Source organism: Salmo trutta, chromosome 16 (assembly GCF_901001165.1).
Source record: "Salmo trutta chromosome 16, fSalTru1.1, whole genome shotgun sequence".
In the NCBI taxonomy this organism is placed as follows: domain Eukaryota; kingdom Metazoa; phylum Chordata; class Actinopteri; order Salmoniformes; family Salmonidae; genus Salmo; species Salmo trutta.
In genome coordinates, this window is record NC_042972.1 from 2802374 (window position 1) to 2821553 (window position 19180).

The window sequence follows — 19180 nt, forward strand, 5'->3', positions numbered from 1 at the left end:
GTGGGTCTATACGGCTTGTTGAGTGTGTTAGAATACCTCATGATTATAACTCGGGCAAGCAAAAAAACTTGAGACTTCCTTAACATTAGATCACCAGCTGTTGTTGACAGACACACCCCTCCTCCCTTTGTCTTACCCGAGTCTGCCATCCGGTTTTGACGATGCAAAAAAAACAGTGATCTGTATTAACATGTCCTCGTTCAGCAACGACTCTAACAAACAGGACATGAGTTCTTCAGGACCCAGTGATAGGATAGAACGGCGTTCGCCCAGTCTGTTCTCTGGTGATTGCACTTTCGCCAGTAGAACAGAGGGCAATGGTCATCTATTTGTTCGCCAACATAGTCAGGATGCCGGGCTCGCCTGGTTTTTATTTTCACTGCCATTTCCTTATTCGAGTCCCGGGGATTAGGGCCTGGTCCGGCGCTGCCGATTCGTTGATGTAGAAGCTGTGTTCTGTGTCTTTGGGAAGTTATGGTGGAGACATCTTATGTACAAAAAAGATCAGATCAGCTTACAATCACTAATGAGACTGATTCCATATGTTATTTCATAGTTTCCATGTCTTCACTACTATTCTACAATGTAGAAAACAGTAAAAATAAAGAAACCCTTGAATGAGTAGGTGTCAACTTTGGACTGGTGCTGTATATAAAATAAATGGGGGGGGGGGGGATGTGGACAATTACATTGATAGAAGACAATTTATCTGCTATAGTAAAGCTGATCTCCCCTCTTAAGGAAACACAATGGAGAGGTCCCCCTGTAAATTCCATCGCTTAATGCCAGGCTCATTCGTTACTGGACAGGATGGCCTGGATTCCCCATCTGATTAATAATGCACAGGCCGGCTATAGGTTCAGCAACACTTTCCCTCCCATCATCAGACAGGAGAATGAAAGTACCGTCTTCTATTTTCCATCCATTCAGGTCTGACCATCCATATGCTACAGTATCAGACTCCATGGTCTCTGTAATCCTTGGACCCTGAAGAGGACATGCGTTTGGCTTCCAGCTAACCCCGTGTAATACAAGTCCTGGATTTCACATTGCTTTTAATTTCATCACTGCCATCTTTGAAAGAGAACACACTGCTCTGTGACACTATTTGCACCCCGTTCCAAATCAATGTCATTGACTCTCAGCTGATTCTGATTCTGAATCAGTTCCTGAAGGATGAAGACCTGCGGTACTCCAGAGACTGTTATTGAGTACAATCTCCTGTATCTTCTACAGTAGAGTATCTGGTGTGTTAATCAGTCTGTTTTTCTCCCTCCCAGGTCTGGAGCCAGTAGGTAACAGGGTGCTGCGTCCTGCCATCTTCACGGTGGATGCGTTCAGTGCGGGTCAGGGACAGGTCACGGTTTACGTGGAGGACCCAGAAGGAACCAGAGAAGAGGTGAAGGCAGTTCCTAACGAAGGGAAGAAAACCTTCAGTGTCACCTACATACCCCAGGTTATGGGTCATCACAAGGTACAGTACAGCCAGTCCCTTTTGTAAACATTCATGCAGCTAACCATTACTGCTAACTGATCTTGTACCATTCCCCCACAACTCGGTCTGTTGCGGTGACTGTTACCGCCACACCGGTGGTCACGAGTTATGAAGGCAGTCAAATTCCACTTTTAGTCTTCTCCAAGCTCTGAAGCTGCTGATGGTCATTAGTAGCCTACCAAACTTGCTAACTGCCTGGTACTCAGCACTCTATTGTCTCTCTAATCACTCTGACATCAATGTAAATGTAATGGAAAATCTAATCAAACACTTCATGAGAGCCCATGAGCTCATGTGGTGTAACATTTCTATAGGCTATGCAATTGTGTGAGAAAACAGAGTGATGGCCTCTACTAAAAAGAGGATCCCATTGCCTTTCTATAGACTTGGCCTAATATTTATTTCTCAACTTTCCTAATATTAAGCACATTGCTTATCTTCACAACAGGAGTATAGCTGACCTGACTGGCATGAAAATGAACTATGGGGAATAGTGTTCTCCATCTGATATTTAAGTGCATAGATGACATGTATTTTTTTTGCTGCTTCCCCGTTTCGAAACAGGTGCATGATAATGATCCAGTCTAACTCATGTTATTTAGTATATGTGAAGACCAGATTATTAAATCAAGAATAGTCAGATGGGCACCAATCTTATCACTTGTGAATTATTTTTGTTAATCATAATCGCACACCTCATGTAGCCTTACCCCGTAGGCCTATATGTTTTTGATAAGGTTTTGTATCGCAACTAAAGTGACCAAATAACTTAATTAAAATTAAGCACATTAATCCGCTTTACAGAGCCTAACTGGGATACATAAGTAGAGCGGGAGTTTCAAGTTTGGGGAAGATAATTATTCACTGTAAAAAAGCACATTTTTATAATAAAAGCATTACATGCATAATCACATTTTGAGGTTGCTTTTGATAATTACATTTACGTCATTTAGCAGACGCTCTTATCCAGAGCGACTTACAAATTGGTGCATTCACCTTATGATATCCAGTGGAACAACCACTTTACAATAGTACATCTAAATCTTTTAGGGGGGGGGGGGGGTTAGAAGGATTACTTTATCCTATCCCAGGTATTCCTTAAAGAGGTGGGGTTTCAGGTGTCTCCGGAAGGTGGTGATTGACTCCGCTGTCCTGGTGTCGTGAGGGAGCTTGTTCCACCATTGGGGTGCCAGAGCAGCGAACAGTTTTGACTGGGCTGGTGTTTTCCCGCTAATAGCTTACCATGTGCGTGTTGCTGCGCTTAAAATGTGAAGAGATGCATGTTAAGCTGAACTTTCTGATCTATTGCATCAGCCACATTGCGTTATGTTTTTTGATGCTAGTATTAATTTGGGCACTATCGCATCCCGCTACTCTCCCAGACTATGTTTAGAATATTTCTTTTTTGCACAGAATAGTCTAGGTTGACCTTTGTACTATGGGGGATAGTAGATTGCCGTAGGCTAGTGCTTTTGCTGTTCGTTAGGCCTACTCCTCTTGTTGGCTGAAAAAAAATTCAATCTGGATAGTTCTTACAATATCTTCAATATGCACCTTGGAATTGGATTAAAATGTGTGTGGTTGTCCCTGACGTGTCTGTCTTCACTTGTAGCCTGTGAGAAAGACCTGATCACATGAGGTGCTTCGGAGCATGCAGCTGGGAGCAGAGAATTATATTTAACCCAAGGGCAAAAGGCATGGAATTTGTTTTTGCGTTCATTACGGCAACGCAAAGGGAATGCCGCCGGGAAATTCCAGGCATTATCAACTGCTTGTCAAATTGTGAAGGAGAGACTGATGAAGTGTGTACAGCCTGCGCAAAAAAACAAAGCAGAGATCATGCCTTTTAAACAACTTTTTTTTCAAATCCTCATTAGTTGCATCATTCAGCCTTACAATGGATTAAAAATCTGAACATGTAGCTTAACGTTTGTAGAACAAGTTACATTATTAATTCTACATTAAGCATTTAAGAATACCTATTTCTTCAACCGCTCAACACAGAATAGCCGTATGTGTGCACCCCCTGAAATCGTTTGGAGAAAATATATATTTTATTCAACTTTGTTCAACTGTATTCTTCATACTATAAGATAATGCCACTGAATTCTAAGCAAGTCTTGTCTGCTAAATGAACTAGTCTAGCCCACAGCCATATGACACTGCCAGATCAGGACCTGCTAAATGAACTAGTGTAGCCCACAGCCATATGGCATAGCCAGATCAGGACCTGCTAAATGAACTAGTCTAGCCCACAGCCATATGGCATAGCCAGATCAGGACCTAACATAAGAACAACTCATGTTATTCTGTTCTTCTGAAATAGACTACATTTTCTTCAGACCTGTCTAAAATAAACAATGGATTTATTGTGATGGTGTAGGATATATTACATGGAACATCTACGTTTAAAAAAAAAGTCAAATAAATCCAAGGTCTGCATCAGTGGCTTGTAGGCTGTGTGGAAGCCTGAAGATGTTAAATGTGATTGACAATTTAACTGCGACAGTCCTAACCACAACAGAATCTTCACTCCATTTAGCAAGCTCTTGATTCAGTTCTAGAGTCAAGTTCTTCACTTGCCCGGGAGCTTGTCTGATATTGTGTCGTAACTGTTTGACGGCATTACATACCACTTCCATGATTTCTGACATGGTTGTTGTTTGGTCTTGTCTAGGTGACGGTGCTGTTTGCAGGCCAGCAGATCCCCAAGTCTCCGTTTGAGGTGAGCGTGGACAAGGCTCAGGGAGACCCCACCAAGGTTACAGCTAAAGGGCCTGGACTGGAAGCTATAGGAAACATAGCCAACAAACCTACTTACTTCGACATCTACACTGCAGGTTGGTTCTCCTCCCACAGCTCCTTCTGTCAGTCGGACAATAACTGACCACATACGCTGCAGGTTGTTAAACGTCTTGTGTTTATTAGCGTTCTGAAGTTGGTGCTTTGTAGACTGGTCCCAGATCTGTATGTTAATGGCAGAAAAGTGAATCTAGGTGCTTTGGCTAAAGTATTGCTGTGTTCCTCTCACAACTAGGGGCAGGAGTGGGAGACGTGTCTGCTTTCATCAAGGATCCTCAGGGCAGACCGTTGGAGGCCATGATGGAGGATAAGGGAGACAGTGTGTTCAGGTGTACCTACAAGCCCACCCAGCAGGGTCCTCACACAATCACCGTCACCTTCGGAGGCATCGCCATACCCAAGAGTCCTTCTACTGTCAACATTGGACCAGGTGAACCCTAACCTAAGACTGGGGAAGGGGGGTTAATCAATTACATGGATTTTATTCAGAAGGTTTAGATACTGTTTAATTGAAGAGCTTTCTTTAGATTCTAGAACCCCCGTTCCCCGGGTCTAGCCTATATACAGAACTCTGGCTAGATTCTAGAACCCCCTGTTCCCCGGGTCTAGCCTATATACAGAACTCTGGCTAGATTCTAGAACCCCTGTTCCCCGGGTCTAGCCTATATACAGAACTCTGGCTAGATTCTAGAACCCCCGTTCCCCGGGTCTAGCCTATATACAGAACTCTGGCTAGATTCTAGAACCCCTGTTCCCCGGGTCTAGCCTATATACAGAACTCTGGCTAGATTCTAGAACCCCCGTTCCCCGGGTCTAGCCTATATACAGAACTCTGGCTAGAACCCCCGTTCCCCGGGTCTAGCCTATATACAGGACTCTGGCTAGATTCTAGAACCCCTGTTCCCCGGGTCTAGCCTATATACAGAACTCTGGCTAGATTCTAGAACCCCTGTTCCCCGGGTCTAGCCTATATACAGAACTCTGGCTAGATTCTAGAACCCCCGTTCCCCGGGTCTAGCCTATATACAGAACTCTGGCTAGATTCTAGAACCCCTGTTCCCCGGGTCTAGCCTATATACAGAACTCTGGCTAGATTCTGTAACTCTGACATAATTGGGTGTACATAGTTTGCCTCAGTTTCCACTGAGCGGTCAGCTGCCTCCCTCACCTCATGTCTCACCACCTACAGTACTTCCCCCTCACCCTCTCGGGGGCGGTGACCCGGCTCGACTCTGGCTGCTGGGTAGCTGCTGGGTCAGGGCTGAGGGGATGGAAAGGTGTGATTAGGTAAAGATGAAAGTCGACAGAATGGGGAGCAGAAATCCCCAACATTAGGACTAAAGGTGTCAGCATGGCAAACTTGGCTAACTGAACCAGTGTGCTCGCATACACTCCTAAAAGAACTTTGCTTAAAAAAGTGGCAATAGTTTGTCCATTAATTAAAATAACTCAAGATATCTGTCAATTAATTTTCACGTTTTTGCGCCGGAGATCTAAGTGGTACGTCTAACTAAGCTGTTTGATGCAGTATTTCTCAATGGGGGGGGGGGGTTGCATTCCAAAATGAGTCGTCTCTAGTTGAATGACAAGACTTTATTGACGAATCCCTGCTGTTCACTAATCACCGACGAAGGCCTGTCAGACTCCGAACTTCGCCCTGCCTCCAGAAAAATGTGCCTGAACAAACTCTCACCGAAGTCCAAAATGTTGTCAGAATATATGCATAAACTCTTTCGGCTGGGAAGCATGTGAAAGCCTCAAGCCAGGACATAGTGGACAGGGGAGCTGGCAGCCTTGTTCAGCTCCTCTCTCTCTTCCTCCTACAACAGCCTAGCTCATAAAACCCCAAATTCCATCTCCCTGATGCAGCTTTTCCACGCCACACCGACCTCACGGCACAGTACAACACAGCGCCATGACCCTAAACCCTCTCACTTTACAGACCCGCAAGTAGATTTTTTTTTTTTTCCAAAACAAAGGATTTGTAGTTGTTTTTTATTCAAATGGTTAACTGAAACAGAGGCGGTTGTTGAATTGGAAAGTGAGCATCTATTTACTGTTTGTCTAGAAACACTCTGTCTTGGTGAGGTTAGTCTTGGTGAGGTTAGTCTTGGTGAGGTTAGTCTTGGTGAGGTTAGTCTTGGTGAGGTTAGTCTTGGTGAGGTTAGTCTTGGTGAGGTTAGTCTTGTAGGCTGTCCCAAATGGCACCATGTTCTCTACAGTACCCTACTTTTTGTCCAGTAGTCTAAATGGAGAATAGGTTGCCATTTGGGGGACAACTGTGTTCTTTGGTCATGTTGATTATTAAGTCTGAATGCAGCCCCCTTCAACTGCTTGAGGCCTACAGTACAATCTACTCTGCCCCCCTTCATTCCAACTGCTTGAGGCTATTCCATGGCCAGGTGTTATTTCCTCATTAGTTTAATTTACAAGTAAGCAGATAAGGTCTAGAGTTGATTTCAAGTGTGGTATTTGCATTTGTAATCTGTTGCTGTTAACCCTCAATATGAAGTCCAAAGAGCTGTCACTGCCAGTGAAGCAAGTTCATTAGGCTGACAAATCAAAACCAACCTGTCAGATGGGAAACTTCAAACTTGAGGTGTGGACATATAAATTATTTGGTACAGTCTTAAAAAGAACACGCTGATCTCATGAACGCCAAAAGGCCCGGAACACCACAGAAAACAACTGTGGTGGATGACAGAATAATTATTTCCTTGGTGAAGAAAAAAAACCCATTCACAACAGTTGTCCAGGTCAAGAACACTCTCCAGGAGGTAGGATTATCTGTGTCAGTCAACATTGAAAAGAAGACTTCACCAGAGTAAATACAGACTGTTTACCACAAGATGTAAACCATTGGTAAACCTCAAACAGGACAAACGGATTAGTTTCCCAAACAATGTCTAAAAGTTCTCGAACAACATCCTATGGACAGATGAGACCAAGATGAACTGGTACCAGAATGATGAGAAGGGAAGTAACTGCTCATGATCTGAAGCATACCACATCTGTGAAGCATGGTGGAGGTTGTGTATACCACATCTGTGAAGCATGGTGGAGGTTGTGTATACCACATCTGTGAAGCATGGTGGAGGTTGTGTATACCACATCTGTGAAGCATGGTGGAGGTTGTGTATACCACATCTGTGAAGCATGGTGGAGGTTGTGTATACCACATCTGTGAAGCATGGTGGAGGTTGTGTATACCACATCTGTGAAGCATGGTGGAGGTTGTGTCATGGGCATGTATGGCTGCCAATGGAACTGGTTCTCTTTGTATTTATTGATGTGACAGCTGACGCATTATGCTGATGAATTATGAAGTGTTTAGGGCTATTATTTGCTCAGAGCCAAATGCTTCACAACTCATTGGATGGCGCTTCACAACAGTGCAGATGGACAATGACCCGATGCATACTGCGAAAGCAACCAATACTTTTTATTTTATTTTTTAAAGGCAAATATGTGGAATGTTCTGCAATGGCTAAGTCAATCACTTGACCCAACTCCAATTGAGCATGCATATCACTTGCTGAAGGCAGAACACCCCAATAACAAGCAGGAAGTGAGGACAGCTGCAGTAAAGGCCTGGCAGAGCATCACCAGGGAAGAAACCCAGCATCTGGTGATGTCCATGGGCTCCAGACTTCAGGAAGTCATTGACTTGCAAACGATTTGCAACCAAGTATTAAAAGTCACAATTTAATTTATGATAGTAGTCCAATTTACTTTTTAGCCCCTAAAATTGAAGAGACCACATAAAATAAAGTACTGTAATTCCTACAACGTTCACCCGATTTTTTTTTTTATTTTTTTTAAAATTTATTTTATTACTATTTTTTTTTTTTTGATGTAAATACCCTCAGATTAAAGCTAAAAGTCTACGGCGTGGTGGCATACAGAGCCAAGATGACAACATGGTTAATGTCCAGATATTAATGGACCTGACTGTGAATAGAGTACTGATACCCAAAACAGCTTAAGTAGTACTTTAAAGTATTTATTTTACTATAGTACTTTACACCACTTGTCTTTAGCACAGAGGACTATTCACTATGATGACACTACTGGGAATACATGAATGAATAAAGAAATTAGTTTCAGGGCTGAAGTGGTTCTTGTATTAAGTCTCTTCCTCTGTTTTCTGTGTTTCAGCGTCAATGCCAGGGGCTTGTCGTGCCACAGGACGTGGCCTCCAGCCCAGAGGGGTGCGAGTGAAACAGGTGGCTGACTTCAGAGTGGACACCAGGAACGCAGGAAGTGGGGATTTAAAGGTCACAGTCAAAGGACCCAGTGAGTTAACAGTTAATACATGGCTCTTATTTTTTATTTTAATTAGACATTTCATGACCCCTTTTAACCAGGAAGTTCCATAGAGGTCAGACCCACTTGGTTTTCTAAATCTCCTTCCTCCACCGAGCCCTCACCATCCCTTCTACCTCTCCCCCTCTCCATCCCTTCTACCTCTCCCCCTCTCCTTCCCGTCCTCCATCCCTGTCCTCCATCCCTCTCCTTCCCGTCCTCCATCCCTCTCCTTCCCGTCCTCCATCCCTCTCCTTCCCGTCCTCCATCCCTCTCCTTCCCGTCCTCCATCCCTCTCCTTCCCGTCCTCCATCCCTCTCCTTCCCGTCCTCCTTCTCGTCCTCCTTCTCGTCCTCCATGTCCTCCTTCTCGTCCTCCATGTCCTCCTTCCCGTCCTCCTTCCCGTCCTCCTTCCCGTCCTCCTTCCCGTCCTCCTTCCCGTCCTCCTTCCCGTCCTCCTTCCCGTCCTCCTTCCCGTCCTCCTTCCCGTCCTCCATCCCGTCCTCCTTCCCGTCCTCCATCCCTCTCCTTCCCGTCCTCCTTCCCGTCCTCCATCCCTCTCCTTCCCGTCCTCCATCCCTCTCCTTCCCGTCCTCCATCCCTCTCCTTCCCGTCCTCCATCCCTCTCCTTCCCGTCCTCCTTCCCGTCCTCCTTCTCGTCCTCCATCCCTCTCCTTCCCGTCCTCCATCCCTCTCCTTCCCGTCCTCCATCCCTCTCCTTCCCGTCCTCCATCCCTCTCCATCCCTCTCCTTCCCGTCCTGCTCCACTCAGCAGGGGTCTCCAAACCTTGTCTAGCATATGTTTTGTAGTGACTGGGTGGTATTGATACACTGTCGCGTGTAATAACTTCACCATGCTGCTTTTATCCAATAGGTGCCCTTTGCGAGGCATTGGTCTTTGTGTTTTGAATCTGTGTCTGAAATTCACTGCTTGACTGAGGGACCTTCCAATTATCTGTGTGTGTGTGGGGTACAGAGACGAGGTAGTCATAGAACAGTTTTCAAATGCTATTGCACACAGTGAGTCCATGCAACATATTATGTTACTTGTTAAAGCAAAAGTTATCCTCTTGAACTTCAGCCTTTCCATAACAAAGGGGTTGAGTACTTAAGACATTTCAGATTTAAAATCATTTGTAAACATTTCTAAACACAATTCCACTTTTTACATTGAGGTATTGTGTTAGCCAGTGACACAATCTAAATGGAATCCGTTTTAAATTCAGGCTGTAACCCAACGAAATGTGCAAAAAGTTGGTGTGTGAAGGCACCAGTTTGTCAGGTTAGCCTACTTTGCGGTTAACATTTAATTGAATATTTTCGGGGGATAGTCTTAGTCTGTTTTGTGGGTAGACAATTGTTAGCATTGCTAACTGGCTAAATACGGACTGATAGATGGCGTTGGCTGGCTACATACAGACTGATAGATGGCGCTGGCTGGCTACATACCAATCCAGCTGTAAGTCTGTCAGAAATCCTCGACCGTTGGGCTGCTAAACCTGGTCCCAGATCTGTCTGTGGTACAGCCTGTACACTAATGAGCCTGACCGGCGCTAGAGAAGCTGGACCCGGTCAGTCAGATACCGTACCATACCAGTAGCACTGTGGTACCAGAGACCTGGCTCAGCTCATTAATCACTGACACACAACATGCTGCTACCAATTTGGATCATTCATCCTCTCCCTCGTAACTATTCCCCAGGTTTGTTGATGTAAATGACAATGTGTTCTCAGTTAACTTTAACTGGTTAAATAAAATGGATACACCACGATGACTACATTACCAGATCCCAGCACCTGGACTCTGGGCTGCTAGCCTGGTCCATGACTTCATTCATTCACCCACCATGTGGCTTGTTAGCCTGGTCCATGACTTCATTCATTCACCCACCATGTGGCTTGTTAGCCTGGTCCATGACTTCATTCATTCACCCACCATGTGGCTTGTTAGCCTGGTCCATGACTTCATTCATTCACCCACCATGTGGCTTGTTAGCCTGGTCCATGACTTCATTCATTCACCCACCATGTGGCTTGTTAGCCTGGTCCATGACTTCATTCATTCACCCACCATGTGGCTTGTTAGCCTGGTCCATGACTTCATTCATTCACCCACCATGTGGCTTGTTAGCCTGGTCCATGACTTCATTCATTCACCCACCATGTGGCTTGTTAGCCTGGTCCATGACTTCATTCATTCACCCACCATGTGGCTTGTTAGCCTGGTCCATGACTTCATTCATTCACCCACCATGTGGCTTGTTAGCCTGGTCCATGACTTCATTCATTCACCCACCATGTGGCTTGCTAGCCTGGTCCATGACTTCATTCATTCACCCACCATGTGGCTTGTTAGCCTGGTCCATGACTTCATTCATTCACCCACCATGTGGCTTGTTAGCCTGGTCCATGACTTCATTCATTCACCCACCATGTGGCTTGTTAGCCTGGTCCATGACTTCATTCATTCACCCACCATGTGGCTTGTTAGCCTGGTCCATGACTTCATTCATTCACCCACCATGTGGCTTGTTAGCCTGGTCCATGACTTCATTCATTCACCCACCATGTGGCTTGTTAGCCTGGTCCATGACTTCATTCATTCACCCACCATGTGGCTTGTTAGCCTGGTCCATGACTTCATTCATTCACCCACCATGTGGCTTGTTAGCCTGGTCCATGACTTCATTCATTCACCCACCATGTGGCTTGTTAGCCTGGTCCATGACTTCATTCATTCACCCACCATGTGGCTTGCTAGCCTGGTCTCAGATGTGTGCTTTAACCAACTCCCCTGATTTATATATATTTTTTAGGCCATGCTGCTTTAGCCAAGGACATGACTGGCCATGTCGTCTTGTCTCTTCCTAGATCAATGCCTCGTTCACTCCTAAATTATTATCTTCAGTCGTTCATAAGACACATTGCCTGGGTCAAGGCAGGGACATGCTTAGGCACAGATTGGTCATCTTTGTGGCAACCTGAGGAATCGATGTGTAAGACTAATCAGAAAGGCTAAATCTGATTTAATTATGTAGCCTGTCTTTCTGATTGTAAGAGGAATCTGTCTAAGTTCAGAGATTTGAGTTTTTCAGAAGGATTTCCTCCTCTCTGACCCAACAAATGAATTCAGACACTGACCCCATTATGGACCAAAATACACTTCATAATTTTATTTCACAGAATGTTGACGTTTTGGCATTGTGGCAATTCACAAAAAAATGTCCTTGATTCCTTACTTGCTATAAATAACAAGACATCCACAGGCTCTGACCAATTGGAGCCGGGTCTGCTCAAGTGTGCTGCCCCTCAATGCTGGGCCCGACCCGTATCTTAAAACTAATATTTATCAGGAAATATTCCTTAAGTATGGGAAACGGCTCGTGTTGCCACTCCATAAGGGCGGGGATAGTAGTCTCATCTCCAGGCTTTTATGTCTAGCTGAGATTCTCCAATCTTTGGTAAATAACCAACTTTGTTTTTTTTTTATCTGAGCATGGTATTTTTTTATGTACAACAATGTGTTTAGGCCAAGGCACAGCACTATCACAGTAACCACGAGTAGTTCATGATATCAATGCTTCAGATGCTAAAATGAATTGTACTGTCTTGTTTGTGGACCTGTAAAGTGTTTGATACAGTTGATCATGCTATTTTATGTAACAACAACAACCTCGTTCGATTTGGACTGGGCATCTAACGCCTGTTCATGGTTTCATGGATTTATCTTAGTGACAGAACTCAAGCTGTCGTGATTGGGGTTATGTCTGAATTTCTTTAAGTACTTTGAATTATTTCCACAGGGGTCGATACTAGGATCTGTTCCACTATTTATATAAATGCTATTGGTCAATCTGTTTCATCTATATGCGGATGATACTGTGATGTATTCTATGGTGCTGGCTGTGACAAAGCTACAGTCTGATTTTTGCAGCAGTACAGGAAGCCCTTAATGATTTTAAAGCTCGTGCTTTAATAGGGGCAAAACTAAACGACTTCAAGTTCTCGTGAGATTGTCTGAGATGGATTAGATCAGATGGTGGTTCTCTAATCAAACAAATTCCTTGGTATTTAGATATAATGTTTAAAACCAAACAAATGAGCATGTTAAGAAGCTAAGATTTTATTAGAGAAACAAATATGGCCTCTTTCTAGTCAGCAGGAAGCAGATTGTGCAGTCAACCTTTCTACCTGTTGTTATGGGGATACTACTCTTAAACCCCTGGATGCTGTTTATCATAATGCCCGTTTTATCACAGACAGCTTAATTACTCATCACTGTTTTTATACCTAAAGGTTGGCCGGATCTCTTAAGTCATGTAGATCACATCATTAGGCTTTGTTTACAAAGCCCTGCTTCATAAGCTTCCCACTTACCTAACGTCACTGATACAATTTTAATTTACCAAACCCGTTCACAGACTTGGTTAACTTTGGAGACTCCTTCGGTGGTACATTGGTCTTTAATGTTTGCAATCTCCAAAATATATATGTTTTGATTGGATGCTTTGAAGTCCCTGGGCCGGTTCAGACGGTTGAGTATTTTTGTTATGAACAATGTTTGTTTTAATCGACTCTGTTTTTGTATCTTAATGTGTGTGTATTGTCTCTCTACACTTGCTTGTTTATGTCTTGTGCAAGGTTCATTTGTAAAAGAGACCTTAGTGTTAAAATATGACTTCCCTGGTGACATAAAGGTTAATAATTCTCTCCTCTCCCTCTCCTCAGAAGGTATGGAGGAGCCGGTGAAACAGAAGGAGTCTGGTGATGGGGTGTTTAACTATGATTATTACCCTCACACCCCTGGGAAGTACACTGTCACCATCACCTGGGGAGGACAGCACATCCCCAAGAGGTGAGATGACTGGACCTGGAGTCCTCTACATACTGGACGTCAAACTTTCACTTCCCCTTCTCTATGCTTTTTCTGTTTGTTCATCCAAAAAACAGAGGCTCTGTGTTAGACTGTCGCCTGACATGTTGGAGTGAAGTCGATTCCTTTGGGTCACGTATGAAGACTAGAGCTGTGTTTGGTCATGTGGTGGGGGGGGTCTGGTCTATCCATGGCTGATTGTTCTGATTGTTCCATGATTGTTCTGTCTCAACATGTTGGTATGAACTCACTGTGGTGGTGGCTAGGGACTTAGGAGGTGGGGGTAGAACGTGGTGGCTAGGGGGTAGGAGGTGGGGGTAGAACGTGGTGGCTAGGGGGTAGAACGTGGTGGCTAGGGGGTAGAACGTGGTGGCTAGGGGGTAGGAGGTGGGGGTAGAACGTGGTGGCTAGGGGGTAGAACGTGGTGGCTAGGGGGTAGAACGTGGTGGCTAGGGGGTAGAACGTGGTGGCTAGGGGGTAGAACGTGGTGGCTAGGGGGTAGAACGTGGTGGCTAGGGGGTAGAACGTGGTGGCTAGGGGGTAGAACGTGGTGGCTAGGGGGTAGAACGTGGTGGCTAGGGGGTAGAACGTGGTGGCTAGGGGGTAGAACGTGGTGGCTAGGGGGTAGAACGTGGTGGCGGCTAGGGGGTAGAACGTGGTGGCGGCTAGGGGGTAGAACGTGGTGGCGGCTAGGGGGTAGAACGTGGTGGCGGCTAGAACGTGGTGGCGGCTAGAACGTGGTGGCGGCTAGAACGTGGTGGCGGCTAGGGGGTAGAACGTGGTGGCGGCTAGGGGGTAGAACGTAGAAGGTGGCGGCTAGGGGGTAGAAGGTGGCGGCTAGGGGGTAGAAGGTGGCGGCTAGAATGTGGGGGCGGAGTCTGGGATGGTTTGTGCTGGTAGAAACAGTGAATGGGGATCCATGCAGCAGACAGACATCCAGTGTGTCATCGTTGTGGCGTTCGCTAACATAGCACTGTGTGTTAGCTACCGTAGCACCTAACATAGCACTGTGTAACATTTTTGTCTCCTCACATTTCCCATCACCAGGGCTAGGCTATGTCCCCTGAAAGAGATTGTTGGTCACAGACGGATTTATTTAACAAGCAACCCTGGAAATTACGCTTTTAGTGTGTGAGCTGGTTTCAGCATGAGGATATTTAGTCATTTTTATGCCACACTGACGACGTAAACATCTGATATTCTCTTACTGAAATAATTTACTCTGTCACAGTTCACTGTGAGGGGAGTTAGTCTCTAACGTTTATTAAGCATTAAGACATTTTCCATATCTTCATCAGGGTTTACTACAATGGGGATTGGATTCCAGGTTGTAATGCAGTGTTAGGCGAGGGCTCTGGTAATGCTAATACAAAGCTTGGGAGACTGTTTAGGAAAGGGCTCTGGTCTGTTAGTGCTAGGCATGGTCTACTGGAATTACCCCCCATGCTGTTACCATGGTGTTACTAAGCATTGAACAGGCTCCCAGCTGACCTTGTGTGTGCCAGTGCTCTCAGGACCAAATGGCTCTGTCAATGGGAAGATTCACCCATTTTTATTTTTTGAATGTGATATTGTTTTTGGGCACCTCCTGAGTGATGTTCTGTCGATTCCTGGGGTAATTTAATGTTTTCATGTGTATACGAGCGCTTGATCAGAAACTAGGGCATGAATACAGCTGGTATGATGCAAAACTCTTTTTTTTTCTGTATTTTTGATAATTCTTTATCTTAAACTTGATTGCTGACTTGCAAAACATTTTGGGACTAAATCAACAGTGGACTAATGAAACAAAAACAATGAGTTTTTCTGAGTGAAATGTTCGTTTTTTTTTTTTTTTTTTTGTATTTTTTAAAGGCCTTAACCACAGGCCCTTTACAACCATGTTATGGAGGAGGTCTGCCTGGCTACTGTACTGCCATAACATGAGAGACGGATTAGCTGGTATTACCTCCCAGACAGACTGGGGTAGTCTGACTGTTACCACGGTCTGTCTCTGCATTGAACAGGCTCTGTTAACATGCTACAGAGCCCTCTGCTCCCAGCATTACTCACCGTAATGGCTGTCTACCCCCCCTCCACTAACTACAGACTTTTTTAAAAGCCATATTCTGAAGACAATCCTTTCTTGTTTCTTGTGCAGAAAGACACCACTGTACTCGGTAGCGCTGGCAAGGCGAAGGAGACATAAAGTACATGGAAATGAGATACTACATGCATGATTATAGGTTTCAATTACCCCTCTAGAGGTATTTTATTACCCCCCCTCCCCGAACTCTTGGGAACATGTGTCTAACTGTTGTCTCTGTCCCAGTCCGTTTGAGGTGGGGGTTGGTCCTGAGGCTGGCCCCCAGAAGATCAGGGCCTGGGGGCCAGGTCTGGAGGGAGGCATGGTGGGTAAATCTGCTGACTTTGTGGCGGAATCCATCGGCACTGATGTGGGAGTTCTAGGTAAGGACTGTTGACGATGCCGTTTTTGAATTAAGACTGTCGATTTGTGCTTTTGGTCAGTAGGTCCACTGCTAATGCGTTGGTTGATTTTTATTTTTTAAATGTTTATTTTTTATTTTTAAACTGACGAAGAACATATGTTGTATATCTGTTTGATGCAGCTCTCCCCCCCAAAAAAAATATCTTTAACAAAGCTTTCAGTGATGCACATGCAGCGTTCAGACCAACATGGTGTTTACATTCCCTATATCACTCATCTCATATGTGTATATACTATACTCTATATACCAGCTACTGCATCTTGCCTATGCCGTTCGGCCATCGCTCATCCATGTATTTATATGTACATATTCTTACTAATTCCTTTACACGTGTGTGTGTGTGTATATATAAGGTAGTTGTTAAATTGTTAGGTTAGATATTACTGCATGGTCAGAACTATAAACACAAGCATTTCGCTACACTCGCATTAACATCTGCATGTGACCAATAACATTTGATTTGGTCTTTGTTATAGAGCTAATGGCCATTCTACCGTCCCTCTAACAGGCTTTGCCATCGAGGGCCCGTCCCAGGCCAAAATAGAGTGCGAGGACCAGAACGATGGTTCATGTGATGTGAAGTACTGGCCGTCGGAGGCAGGGGAGTACGCTGTCCACGTGATGTGTGACGACGACGATATAGAGGACAGTCCCTTCATGGCCTACATCGTCCCTGACAACCAGGACAGCAACCCCAGCTTGGTGAGTGACGTCACTCTTCCTGTCTCCGTAGTGAGAAATTAGAGGACCTAGTACAGAGCCCTGGGGGACACTAGTAGTAAGACATTATAGAGGACCTAGTACAGAGCCCTGGGGGACACTAGTAGTGTTACTGTTAGTATCTGCTGCTACAGTAGCATGTCTATAACGGTGTGATATTGTGATTGTGTTTCAGGTGAAGGCCTACGGTCCAGGCCTGGAGAAGAGTGGCTGTGTCATCAACAAACCGGCAGAATTCACCGTCAACACTAAGGATGCTGGGACAGGCCCCCTGAAGATCTCTGCCCAGGTAAGACAACCCTACACGCGTATCTCTACACACACACACACACACACACACACACACACACACACACACACACACACACACACACAGAGACTAGTGTTAACTATGTTGTCTCTAACCCACAGAGTGCAGAGGGCGGTCCCCTCGACGTTAAGGTGAAGAAGACTGGAGACGGCGTCTACGCCTGTTCCTACACGCCTGTCGACGCGGTCAAACACACGGTCGCCATCACCTGGGCAGGAGTCAGTGTACCCAACAGTCCCTTCAGAGTAAGACCACCGCAGGACAATGTCCCTGACCAAAACTTAACCGCTCTGGAGGGTAATAAAAACCTTAGACCAACACTAAAACAACCGCTGTCTGGTTACTAAGTGGAGGGATGACCGTTACGTACCCACAACCACTCAGGACAATACCACTTATCGTAAACGTACCCTAACCGTTGGGGACTGTAATCTAACCGTGACCACCTTGGAGAGTCCTGAAGCTCATCTAATCAAAGTCACTCAGGAGAATACTAAAGATGAACCTAAGCCTCTCATTCTGATAACCACACTGAGGAATATTGTAAATGTTTTGGTCAGTAACACCAGAGACGCTTCTGAGTAATATTGTTGACAACTTTGGCCGATATGAATCATTTCAGGGACATTTTCTTACAATGATCAAACGCGATGTGATGACTTGTCTATTTTCTATACTTTTACACAATATATTTGGTGTTTTATTTGTTAATAAACACTTTCTATTTCTAGCTATTTAATCCAATCAACATAATAATACTAATGTCTTAACAAGCTCTCACCAATGTATGTTATTTTAGTCACACCTGATCTTTTTTACCTCAATTGTGTCTGTTGTCGCGGCAAGACTCGTGTCTTTCTATCCACTGTTTGTGTGAAATGTCTCAATGTTGATTTACTCGTTCAAGAAACTCAACCCATCTGTAAGGAAGTTGTAAATCTTTCGGTCGGTATATCTAGTTGTCTCAGCATGACACTATGCTGCCGGTCTGTGACTCGGGACGGTCTGGTTAAGTCAGTTAAGATCAAATTATTAGAAATAAAAATAGTATGCACTTGATGCAGCCATAATATTAGTTTTCTTTTTAAAGAACTGATATCGGAGTATTTTTATGGGTAACATAGGCCTATCAATTTGATCATCATTCTGCAGCGAAGACTAGAGGTGTTCGGGTAAAGCAGGAGGTAAATTTCCATTTGCGCCTTGTGTAAAAATTAACAAAAAAACTGTTGTTCTTGTGCAGGTGAAGGTTGGGAAGGGCAGCCATCCTCACAAGGTGAAGGTTTTCGGTCCAGGAATAGAGAGGACGGGACTGAAGGCCAATGAACCCACACACTTTACTGTGGACTGCACAGAGGCTGGGGAAGGTAACACACACACACACACGTGCCGACTTGACACAATTGTGGGAAGCATTGGAGTCAACATGGGCCAGCATCCCTGTGGAACGGCTTTGACACTTTGTAGAGTCCATGCCCCGACGAATTGATGCTTTTCTGAGGGCAAAAGAAGGGGGTGTAACTCAATATTAGGAAGGTGTTCTTAATGTTTTGTCCACGGTGTATTTGTGTCTTCCAGGGGACACTCAGTGTGTGTATACATGTGTTTCAGGGGACGTGAGTGTGGGTATCAAGTGTGACGCCAATATAATCAGTGATAAAGAGGAGGACGTGGACTTTGATATCATCCCAAATGCCAACGACACCATCACTGTGAAATACATCCCTCCTGGAGCAGGACGACTCACCATCAAGGTCCTCTTCACTGACCAGGTAGGTGACTGATGGGGACACAGCCGTTTATTATGCTTAGTTCCCATTGGCTTGTTTTACGGCAGGGCGCCACTCTTAGGATCCAGATTAAGCTTAGTCTTCCCTGTGGCTCAGTTGGTTAGAGCATGGTGTTTGCAACGCCAGGGTTGTGGGTTCGATTCCCATGGGGGGGCCAGTACAAAAAAAGAAATGTATGAAATGTATGCATTCACTACTGTAAGTCGCTCTGGATAAGAGCGTCTGCTAAAAGGTAAATGACTAAAGGCTTAATCTGGTTACAGGAAACCGGCCCTTAATAATGTGGAGAATATTAACCTGTTCACTTAACTTGACGTTAAAACACTAAGATTTGTTTTGAGTTGTTGTGTGTTTTACGCATGTAAGATATATGTGTAAGTAAATGTTCCATCCTGT

The 19180-nt window shown here is 44.8% G+C and overlaps 1 protein-coding gene across 1 annotated transcript in view; it reads left to right on the forward strand.

The window, feature by feature from the left end:
* flnba (filamin B a) overlaps positions 1–19180 on the forward strand; it is a 96287-nt gene that overhangs the window by 36229 nt on the left and 40878 nt on the right. Inside the window, 11 exon segments of the mRNA XM_029692756.1 lie at positions 1281–1474; positions 4173–4335; positions 4533–4727; positions 8456–8593; positions 13331–13457; positions 15787–15923; positions 16473–16666; positions 16860–16973; positions 17096–17239; positions 18238–18361; positions 18606–18766. Coding sequence (XP_029548616.1) covers positions 1281–1474; positions 4173–4335; positions 4533–4727; positions 8456–8593; positions 13331–13457; positions 15787–15923; positions 16473–16666; positions 16860–16973; positions 17096–17239; positions 18238–18361; positions 18606–18766 — 1691 coding nt within the window.